The 11,681-nt window shown below is 44.3% G+C and overlaps 1 protein-coding gene across 1 annotated transcript in view; it reads left to right on the top strand.

Moving 5' to 3' along the window:
• Positions 1–4,889: 4,889 nt before the first annotated feature.
• The window catches only part of IQUB (IQ motif and ubiquitin domain containing), a 70,665-nt gene continuing 63,873 nt past the window's right edge, over positions 4,890–11,681 (top strand). Inside the window, exons 1-6 of the mRNA XM_074984113.1 lie at positions 4,890–4,991; positions 5,682–6,292; positions 6,956–7,090; positions 8,513–8,680; positions 8,791–8,966; positions 9,221–9,376. Of these exons, the coding sequence (XP_074840214.1) occupies positions 4,984–4,991; positions 5,682–6,292; positions 6,956–7,090; positions 8,513–8,680; positions 8,791–8,966; positions 9,221–9,376 (1,254 nt within the window). The 5' untranslated portion in view covers positions 4,890–4,983. The remainder of the gene's footprint in view (positions 4,992–5,681; positions 6,293–6,955; positions 7,091–8,512; positions 8,681–8,790; positions 8,967–9,220; positions 9,377–11,681) is intronic.

Below are 11,681 nucleotides of genomic sequence, written 5' to 3'. Positions count from 1 at the left end.
ATGTGTTGTGTGGCTGAGTTAGTCACCAAGACGTAATACGAGACAAATGAGGTGGTATTAATTGTTGGATCAGTTTCTGTCGGTAGAAGAGTTATGGGGTTGCCAACTTTCCCAACTGGATGGTAACCCTAGACCCAAGCTTTTGAACTTCATAGAGCTTCTGAAGAATCTTGAAAGCTTGTCTCTTCCTCCAACAAACCAATAAAATCTTTACCTCACCGACATTTGTGAAGGTAGTCTGTACATGCCGTAATGGTTCCAGGCTACACTAATCTCTAGTTTTTGGTTAAAATCATATCCTTTAAAAGAGTTTGAAAGTAACTCTGGAACAATTGGGGGATTGTCTAGACAAGCCTGTAAATGTGTTTAACTATTTGGAGGTAGTTGAGAATAAATTAAGTAGGGTTTTGTAAAAGCAAAAACATTTTAGTGAAAGAAAAACCCTATAATTTGCAAAGATGGGTTTTCCTGCTTTCTCAGCTGTTTCCAAAAGTTCAGAGTTATGGCTTATTCTAAACCCATTAGCAATGAGTTTCATTATCAGGGTTTAATTATTAATTACCTCCAGCTGTATCTACATTGGAGCTTGTGCTAGCTATAGTGTAGACATTAGCACCTAGGCCAGAGATGGAAGTTGGCACTGCTCCCTGGCACTGGAGACCGCCCCCCACAGCACCAGTCTCACTCCATGATGCAGAAAACAGGGGCTTGACACCGCTCCTGTTCCCAGTGTTGAGGAAGTGCATGGAGAGAACCTGCTCCCTTTCCAGGAGGCCATGTAAGGCTCCAGAGGCACCACATGCTGTCAAGAGTACAGTGGCCGAGTACCCAGCACCAACGCTGGCACTGTTGACTCAGGTCCCACAAGTGGGACTATCAAGTCTGGCATTGTTTTGCCCAGCACCAGTGCTTGCAAATGGCTTAGACCTTCCCTCCACGCTGGATATTTTCGAGGCCACGGGGGACTTGATTGAATTGGTGACACCATCTGGTCTTCCTGGTGCAGCCTTGGAGCCTCTGTTAGGGACAAATTTTGGATTTGATTTGAGTAAGATTGTCAACAATAGGATTCCCATGGTAATTCAAAGTGGAGTTCCTACTGGAATCCATTTTGAATATGGTGTTTGAAAGTGCTGAGTTATTGCCCCCTCAGAGGGAAAAACGGGCACAAATACAAAGGTGGGAAAAGTAAGGTCATGTGATTGGAGTTCTGCCTGGAGACAGGAGGTTATAAAAGGGGGTGGAACGCTCTATTCAGGGCTCTCACTCTCTGATGCCCCTGTCAGGAGTCAGGCAGGAGAACCAGAAGAGGCCCCTGGTGGCTAGAGCATTGTTGTGCTGTTGAGACCTCATAGGCCAGAGAGCTCTCTCAAGTGCTCCTGTCACAGTCAGGGCTAGGGTAATCAGCCAGCACAGTGTGGAGGCTTAGTAGACCTGGATATTTCTGTATTTAGAGTTAGGGATACAGGAGAGGGAAGTGTTCACATACACCTGCACCCAACCTACCATTCTCTTCAGGCATTTCTTCACTCAGGATAGCGAGTCAAGCATAGAAGAATGGAAGAAAGAAGAAGCAATGTCCATTTAGCTTGGGAGCCTGAGCATGGCATTTCTTTGGTCAACAGGTCCACCACTGCTCTCCACCCTCTTGAGGCAGCAGAACCTACCTGGGTGATCACAGGTCAATCCAGGAATCTGGTAGGGAGTGACATGGGGGGGATACACTCTCACCTGTACATAGTTATTAGTTTATATTGACAATTGGAGTTTTTGCTTGATTAACCTATTTGATAAATAAATCACTTCTATTTTGCACCTTTTATTTTGTGTGGTAATAGGGTGTTGTTAATTTTGCATGCTGTTCAGGCATAACACCTCCCCTGACTTTTCCTCCAGATATGTCCTTCCTGCCAGCAAACCTCCACAACCAACCTGGGGTCCTGACACTGAGTCTTTGGCTGATCCCAGTATCAATTCCTTCCCTGGCACCAGTGCACATGTTTACAGCACTTGTCCTGGCACCAGTACCAATGCTGCCACCAACTTCCTTACTGGCATTGCTCCTCACCCCAACCCCGGTGTAGTTCGCACCAGAGCAGTCCACACTGCGGGCTACAGTCACAGCAGCACTGCTGACAGTGCCAGAAGTCATGGGGAGCTAGTGGCACTGGAGTCTAACGTGGCTTAACCCTCACCAGCCACGATAGCTCCCAGGCACAGGGGCAAGCCAAGACCCATAACATTTAGGAGCCATTCACCAAGGTGCCATTCACTGGCACCACTCCACCTTGGTCTGTTTCAGAATATACCTTTAACTCTGAGGCGGACTTCATGGTGTCATGCAGCTCCATGTAATGGTCCAAGTCATGGCACCACTCCAGGTACCGTTCCTGCTACCATCATCAGAAACCTCCCTCAGCCCTGATGCAGATCTGGCCTCTCCAATGGCAAGGTCTTGTGCAGTAGCCCTTTTGGACTCCTTGGGCATACCAGCAGGTGCAGGGCCAGAGTGCCCCCTGTCAGGCCTTGTCAGTGACACCCTCAGGGTAAGAGGCCTCTTTGGCTGCTGCAGGGGCTTCACAAGGGACGGCCTCTGGCTCAGCCCCAAGTGCCATATCGCCATATGGACGAAGGGGTGCTTGAATAGCAGGATGGTGCCCTCCTCTGCTGGCCTTGTCCTCGCTGAACAATGTAGTGGCAGGTACATCCCTCTCATCACCATCTACGGACAACGAGGCCCACCAGGACCTCCTTCATAGGGTGGCACAGGGCCTTAACCTCCCTGCTAAAGAAGTGGAGGCAGATCCTACAGTCCTTGTCAGGCCTGGCTCCAGTTACCTGGCCCTCATGAAGACCATCACAACCTCAATGAAAGTCCTGTGGCAAACCCCAGATTCTATTCCCCTGCCCGACAGGTAAGGGAGTTGAAAGGTGGTGCTTTGTTTCAGCAAGGGTGCAAAACATCTGTATGTTCACCCTCCAGCAGCATTGCTGGCAGTTGATGTTGACAACCACTAACAGCAACAAGGTCAACTAGGGCCCACTTCCAAAAATAAGGTCAAAACTCTTGACCTATGGGAAAGATAGGTTTATTTGATGGGCTGTCTACGACTCTGGGTCTCCAACCAGCAGCACTAGTCAGCAGGTTTGCATAGAACTCCTGAGCAGCTCTGAGCTCGTTCCACAATAGACTGCTGACAGATAAACTGGACTTCGATGATGTCTTACAGGAGGGGTTTAGAGTGTCTCTTAACAGTTCTGCAGGCTGTACTGGATTTGGTGGACTCTGCATGCTGCACTATAACTATGGTCATTGCCACATAGTTGGGGACCTGATTGCAACTGTCTGGGCTACCAGCAAAGGTCAGTGCACCATCCAAGACATGCCCTTCAACAGAGGGGCTATTTGTGAAGAAAACAAACTCCCCAGTGCAGTCTCAAAGACTGTAGGGCCACCCAAAAGTCATTAGGTATTCACACCCCAGTCTTTCACCCAGACATGTGCCCCCTTAGCAGCCCCCTTGGTTCCAGCAGGGTTACTTTAAGAAGGACCAGGGCAGGCAGCTAGGTAGACGCTCCAGATGTAAGTGCACACAGAGGCCCTTCCCATCTTCTCAGTGTCAACCTGTGCCCAAGTAGCAACAGGGACCTCAACCCCAGGTTTGATGGTGTGCTCAGGCCTGGAGCACCAGTGGAACTCCTCAGTGCTTCCCTGCAGTTGACCACCTGATTATCCCAATACAGTACAATACAATCACTGTCAATTTAACTAATTTTATGTTGTTGAATTATTAAATACCACGTGTTAGTAAAGACGTAGAAATAGGTACAGAATTAGAGCTCTAAGGTACATTAGTGTGCGCATTGCTACGCATAATGCCACAGGTCAACCACTGGTGCTATCTGACCACTGGGTATGACTGTGCACTAGTATGTAGGTGTTATTTAGATCACACGTTATGGGGCCTCATTCAGGTAATATTTAATGACGCGATGAGCACCAGAGCAGCATCTCTTCACAACGACGTGGCAGGGGACAGCCAAAGGACGGCGCATTACCAGAGAGGCACAGGCACAGGGTTGGACTGCAGCATGGCCAAGCCAGGCATGCACTTGCACGCTGTGAGGGGCTGTTACAGTCCTGCCCGCCCCTGGAAGCGGAACTGCGGCACTGCTCAGGAAAGCTCGCACAGCACCTCAGACCCGTCTCAGCGAGACTCGCAGGGTCCGGGCGGCCCAGGCCTCTGCAGGTCCCGGCCGCCCCGCTGTGCTACAGAGCAGGTACTTAAGCCGCGGAGAGTTTGGTGCGGAGCACGGCCAGGAGCGATCACACCCGCCCGCGCAGCAGCCCCCGCAGCGCCTCGAGCTGCAGTCACGCCTGATGGGTCTGGGCTCGACTCCCCGCCCTGGCAGTGGCACGGCCCACAACGCGCATGCGCCTACTCCGAGATACACTCGCGTTTCCTGCTCTCGCGAGAAGGTGTGTCGTTCGTGGTTGTCATGGCTACAGTGACAACGAACCGGCGCTGGAGACTGAGGCAGGAGAGAGGCGGCTTGTCCCGGAACTGGCGCTGAAGCCGGGGGCTGAGGTAGAGGGGCCTCGAGCGGGTGTGTAAGCCAGTCACGGCTGAATGACTCAGGAGGCATCGCGGGAAACGCTACAGGTACAATATAGGCCGGAAAGCCGGCGCCTACATCTCCCGGCATCCCCTGCGCCGCTCCCGTGGTATGGCTGAGGGGGCGGGGCGGGGCGGCGCCATGGATGCCGGGAGTGAGAGTCGAACGGCTCCGTTTGTAAAGCGGGCTTCGGGGGCTGCAGTGTATTGTGGGGTCTGTAGTCCTGTTGGTGGGCTGGGGAAGCCGGTATATGCCCAGTATAGAGGAATTGAGTCGCAGCCCCTAGTCTCTGTGCCCGAATAAACCACGGTAGTTTTTGGTGGGACGCTCACAACCGCCAGATAGTTCGGGAAGGTTGTATCAGTGATGCACTGGTAAGGACCGACCATATTGCCCAAGAGTTAAGCCTCTCCCCGCCCTGGGCTGGGCTGGCTCGGCTCGAGCCTTCACATGAACGGCCCCCGTCCCATGCTCGCCCACGCCCTGCCTGGCCTCCTGCCTCATAGGAGGCCGGAGGTGGTATCGCTGGTTGCTTGAGTGTTACATGCCCCCCACCAGATCTCTGCCTACTCCTTTTTCCGTCGCACAGGCTTGACATTGCCATTCATGTCCCACACATCCTTTAACACCTGACATTTTGAAATATTGGTCATTTTTTCCCATTTGATTTTGCTAGTTTCATCAGTTGACAAGAACAACAGAGGCGAATACCCACTTTTCCCAAAACCGTCAAGATAGCCAGAGCAGGGCTTAAAAAGGGACTATGCTGGCCAAAATGGAACTTATGATTATCCTGTGTATTGGCATACTCTTTCATGACCTTAGTACAGTACCCAAAAAAGTACCATGATATAGTATCAAAATGTTGTCGGGCTCCACAGCAGGAGCCTGAGACATCCCTACATATCGGGTAGGTCTTGAGGCTACTGTTGCAAGGATTGGTAATACATAATTTAAAGCACCCAAATGCTTTGGTATAGGTACCATAATGTAACTGTAATATAACTAAAAATCTCTACATTATTCAAGAAGCAAGCTTAAGAATATGTAATCTTAAATTTCAGGAAAATGGCTGATCCAAAGGAGGTTGTTGGTAGCCAGAGTGTAGCACATAAAACTGAAGCATCAGACACTGGAAAGCAAACAATAGAACAAGCAGATGTAAAGCCAACAGCAGAAGAAGATACAGAAACCGATCACATTAGCACTGCAGAGATATCCGTTCTCCCGAAAGCAAGGATAGATGCATCACAATCAGATGAGGATGGACTACAGAAGGAGCAGGAGCCAGTTCCAGAGGAACGTGGGCAGGAGCCAACTTCAGAGTCTCGTGAGCAGAAACCAGCTCTTGAGGAACAAGAGCAGGCAAATGTAGAAAGGCAGGAACCAGCTCTTGAGGAACAAGAGCAGGCAGGTCTACAAGGGCAGGAATCAGGTCTTGAACAGGAAAAAGATCCTGCTGTGAGCAATAAAGAACTGCTCGAAAAAGAGCAACAATTTGTATCTGAGTCGACTGCTCCATTAACTGAAATGACTGAAGAAATTTCTCAAATTACTATGGAAACATTTGCTAAGTTGTTAACAGCTGAAATGTACAGCTTAGGTAGGATGCAACTGGATGATTTGGAATCTGAGAGGTCATTGCCAGAAGTGATGACAAATGCTACAGCAACAGGTAGCATAAAAATTGGTTGTTACTGCCACCTTTTTACAAAAGCTGTGTTATATTTATTCATGACCTGCCAATGGCATCTTAGCTTTTTTTCACCACCTGAATGAGGCAACGTAGACTTCAGGTGATATTTTGTATTTTTGATGTAAAAATCAACTTTAAATTGTATTGTATTAGTAAAAATTCTGTTCCACCATATATAACCTTCTGGAACACAAAACAAATAGATCAAAGTAATATTTTATTCCTAACTTGGTAGCGAAGTGTATAATAAGTGGAAGTGTTTTATATATTGATCCCCGTTTCTCTGTTCAGAATGTTCTCTTAATTGAGAACTGCAAAATAAACTGAGCAGTTCTGACATTATATTGTCATGCAAGGTCACCCAACAGTGCTGCCATTGGTATGTTTTACATTCTGTTCTGTTTACATTTTGTAATTTTGGTGTAAATTGTTTTAAATATAACATGTATGATATAAAATGTATATCTTATATAAAGATATATGTAAACACTATTATGCAGATAAAGCATATTTGGAAGAGGGGAAAAGTGCCTTATGCATATTGCAAGATCTGAGATTCAGTTCTTCAATTTAAATAATTAAAGATTTATCATCCATTCAGTTAATGTAATAGGAACTGCCATCTCTGTTTATTTTTCTCAGTTAAAATCATGTTGGTTCCTGATATCCAGATGATCACGATGGCTTTTAACATTGACCAGTCTGTGGGAAAGCTCAAGCACTACTTTGCATCACAGCTAAAAGTACCACAGGATGTCTTACAGGTTGTATTTCAAGGTACAGAGCAAAGATATATTTAAAACTTCTTTTGTTCATCATTCCTATTAAAAATCATAAACGGTCCTGATCCTGCCATTGGATTGTCAGAGGCAGACTTTGGTGAGACTTCTTATGAGTAAAGAAGTCTGGTTATATGATCCAATGGCATGATTAGGACCTTACTTTGTCCTTTTCATAGAAATATATTTCTGGCATATACCAAATAGTAAATTTAACAGGCCTGATGTTAGACGATTAAAATCAATGGAATTACCCCAAGACTGATTTGAACCCTGAAGGAAGAGAATCCAGTTCACTCTCACTTAGCTGTTTTGTCAATGCATGACTAAAAGGTAGTAAACTTTTATTGTCATCAGTGTAGATAAATCTATATATACACAGGGAGCAGGGCTTTTGAATAAGATGTTCCATTTTTACATCAACTCCTTAAAGGAGAAACCCACTTCAAATATTTTTAGTTCATGAATGAAACAAAATTTTAATATTTTTCTAATGCTGAAAATATGTTTTTTATTATCAAATACAGTGATTTTCCTCAAATATGTCAGAAAAATATCAAGTGTGGGCTGATACCAAATGTTGAAAGTTACAGACACTTGTTTTCTTCTTCAGAAGACTTAGGAATAAATGAAATCAGAGTATATCTGATATAGTATCGGAGAACTATGTAGGACTGCAAAAGAAATAGCTGGTGTTTTATGTTAAGGGGCATTAGAAAATGAATAAGTTCCAGGTGGTAGAGGCTGCTCTGGAAAATTACTATCTGTAACTTTTTCCTTCGTGGCAATGAGACAGAGTAGGTGATTTTCCTGGCATCTGGTTTTCAAAGTTTGCTGCTTGAGTCTTCTTTTTTCTTTTCTTAGAGGAACTGCAGAACAGACCACAGATAACCAAAAAGTGATGCAGAGTGGCTCTGTGCTGGGAGGCGATAGAATTGGCGAGCTATGCTTTTCAAAGCTTTTACAGTGGCATTAAGACACTTTGTTAGAAGGGCTCAAGTACAATAAAGCAAGATGTATTTGAAATATTTCGTTAAAATTAAGGGCAGATTGATGCAACACTAATACTAATACACAAAATCCTTAAGGAGGGTGAACAGTAACTACATGCAAAAACTAGAATTTTAAACTTGAATTTAGTATTAACAAATAAGTACATACTTTAATTGCTATGCCGTTTTTTGAGAAAATGAGTGTGAATAATTTTTTCTCTATGTGTGATGGTGACAGTGCTACATCTTTTGGGGCAAAAATAGCACAGACTTTCCCTAAATTGAGTGCAAACTGGCTCAAAATCCCATGATTATTCTTTGATGTGTTTTATTAACATCATCGGTAATTTTTATTTCTTCCTGAGGAAAATTCTTAACTTTATCCTCATTTATTAGAGAAAAACATCTTTTGTTTGTTTGTTTTAAAGGGAAGCTGATTGAGGATAGTGAGACTCTAATGGAAATTGGAGTTAGACCTCATGGAACTATCCAAATTGAGATGTTCTCCATTGATCCAGAACGCTATCCAATCAAAGCAATTAAACTGCAGCAGGACTACAACATGCCTGATGTCATAACTGTGAGAGTGCAAACAGGTAAACAGTGTTTTCAAATATGCATTAATATTAATATTAGTGTCACTCTGTAATCATATTACTTCTAGAATAGTATATAATTGCCTCTGATGATTATTATATCTGAACAGATTCTGACACATTCCAAGATGTAGCAGTCGAGATTGAAAGGCCTACCTATCGTAAACCATTTTTGGGTGGATTTAAACATAGGGTAACAGGTGTGGAATTTCATAATGCAGGATCACAAACGGTACCCAAAAAACGATGTGACAAAGGAATTAAAGTATTTTGCAGGGAGACACAGGTAATCTTTTAGCAGTCTTTTGTGTAGAACATTTGCAGCTAAAGAGAATACTGACATGATTGTCTGAAAAGTAAGCTGACTGGAGAAAATTTGAGCATAAATTGGAAATAAATATTAAAACAAATAGCTAATAAAATTAACTCGCATGATTTTAAGTAGCTGAATTTCATTTATTTTAATTGAAAAAATACCAAAGTTCTCAATATAGGTTGTTATAAAGTCATATTTTAACATAAATTATATTTTTATTCCAGACTGTTGTGGAGAAGAATAGGCACCAACAAACTAGAAATACAACGTCCACACAGATGACTAAAATTGGCCTCTATGTGTCAAACATAACTGACAAGTTAATAGAACCAAGAACCTATCTTACAGCAGAAGAGTATCATAAACATAGACTTGATGCAGTAAGTTCTTATCCATTTATCTGTAAAGCAACACATTAAAGATATGATTTGGTAAGTGCTCAAAAATGTGTTTTAAAGGTGAATTGCAAAAATGCCTGTTAATCTTTAAACTTTGTTTTTATGATTGCTGGTGGGGTTAAGGAAAAGCATGCATCTGCTAATTTACAGTGTTATCAGTGTTGTACTTAAACAACATTGAGATAATCATTAGTTATAGCACATCCTTAGAAATTTGATCAGTGGACTTAGTGGTTTCACTTTCAGAATGAGTGATATCCCAACTGGGTTTATGGAAGTTTGTCTAAACATGCTTTCATTTTTTTTGTAAGGTTTCTTTAGTTAGGGAAATTGTATGCATAAATGTGTGATCCTTGGAGGCACCATGGTCTAAGAGGATGGAATTTTGGAGATCTAGGTTAAGTTCCTGGCTCTGCTGTTAAGTGACCTTAGACAAGTTGGTTCTCTGTTCTGTCCTGTAACAGCTGTATAGTGTTACGATTTTGGTCAATGAGAGTGCTGAGCATCTTGTGGAATTAGGCCCTGAACACAATTATCCTTTCAGGCCGAAGTTTGTTTTAGTATGCTCTTTAATGGCTCTTTCAGAAATTATTAAAGGGTGTGTAAATGGCATTATGCAGCCAATTTTAGTTGCATTTTCCAGTTTACCTTGAAAGATGGGCATAGTTTTTTGAAGATTTCACCCATTAATATTACTAGCCAGTTTCAGTGCTTGTGAAAGCACCTGCAACTCCATTTAATCAATGATGTTATGTCTGTTTACACTAGATCTGTAATTTTGGCCCCATAATTTATTACATTATTAAAAATTGCAAGCAACTTGCAATAGAATATTGTAGCTTGCTTTTGTTAATGTAATTGAAATAATGTGGAAAGCTAGTTACCTGAACCTCTCTAGAACATCTGTCTCTACTGGGTACAATGTACTTGCTTATGATCCTGTTGATAAATATTTGACTCATGCATGTCTGTGTTCACTCATCCTTGAAGCAGACCAAGTGTATTTACTAGAGGAAAAAAATATCTAGTTTTCGTTTCCATTTTCTGATAAACACCATTCAGTCAGCTCTTCAAAATAAACGAAAAGGTAGCACAGAATTGTGGATGGAAAAACTTATAATGTACACTCACCCCTTGTTAAACGAGTACTTTATTTACGAGTACTCACTTAAACAAGGGACATATATACCTACCTTAGTTCACTTGACGAGTGAACTCCCCCCTGCTAGTACAAGCCTAATCCCCTCCCCATGGCTCCAATCCCTGTAGTCTGACACCCCCCCGCTATCCCCACAAACTGCCACAGCCTGACTGCCCCGCCAGTCCCATGGCCCCAAACGGTGACAGCCTGAACCTCCCCCACCACCCGCACCCCCTCTGGCCCTGCAGTCCCAGACGATGGCAGCCTTAACTCCACCTCACAGACCTAAAGCACTGCAGCCTAACCCCCTCTGCCAGCCCCACACACCCCAAACTGCCGCAGCCTTAACCCTCCTCCTGGCCCTGCACACTCCAAACCGTGGCAGCCTTAACCCCTCCTCCTGCCCTGCACACCCCAAACTGAACCCCCCCACCTGTCCACCCATCCCACCCCCATGGACCCAACTTTCCACCAGATTTTAACCCTCCCTCCCGGTCATAGCCCCAAACTGCCCAAGCCTTTGACCCTCTCCAACCCCCTCCCCACCCAACCCAAGCTTCACTTACCTTTCAAAAGCAGCGCCACCTGCTGCCACTCCTCCCCCAAGTTAGGAGCACAAGGAACCAATTAGAGACTTTTACATGTATTTTAATGGTAATTTAGTGTCCTTCTTATGAGCTTTCACCTATGAGCAGAAAGTTAGGAACCAATTGTGCTCATATAGCAAGGGGTGAGTGTATCTGCTTTACCATACATGTAGTTTATTCATTGAAGGGCAGCTGAAGTGGGTGAGCAGATCTGTGGAGTTACAAGATGTAGGGGAATCTCCTGAGAATCTCTTAGGAATGTTCTCCAGGTCTCCTGCAAGTACTTGTCATCTATCAACAAGATAGCTATTGCATGTAGAGCCAAATTTTAGGGAAGGAAGGGACCTCAGGAGGTCATCAAGTCCAGCCACCTGCCCAAAGCAGGATCAACCCCAACTAAATCATCCCACTCAGGACTTTGTCAAGCTAGGACTTAAAAACCTCTAAGGATGGAGATTCTGTCACCTCTCCAGCTAACACATTCCTGTGCTTCACCACCCTCCTAGTGCAATATTTTTTTCTAATATCCAACCTACACCTCCTGCTCTATAACTTGAGA

Source organism: Carettochelys insculpta, chromosome 1 (genome assembly GCF_033958435.1).
Source record: "Carettochelys insculpta isolate YL-2023 chromosome 1, ASM3395843v1, whole genome shotgun sequence".
NCBI lineage: Eukaryota > Metazoa > Chordata > Testudines > Carettochelyidae > Carettochelys > Carettochelys insculpta.
Note: the sequence above shows the minus strand (reverse complement) of the source record. Positions and strands in the feature narration are given on the sequence as shown.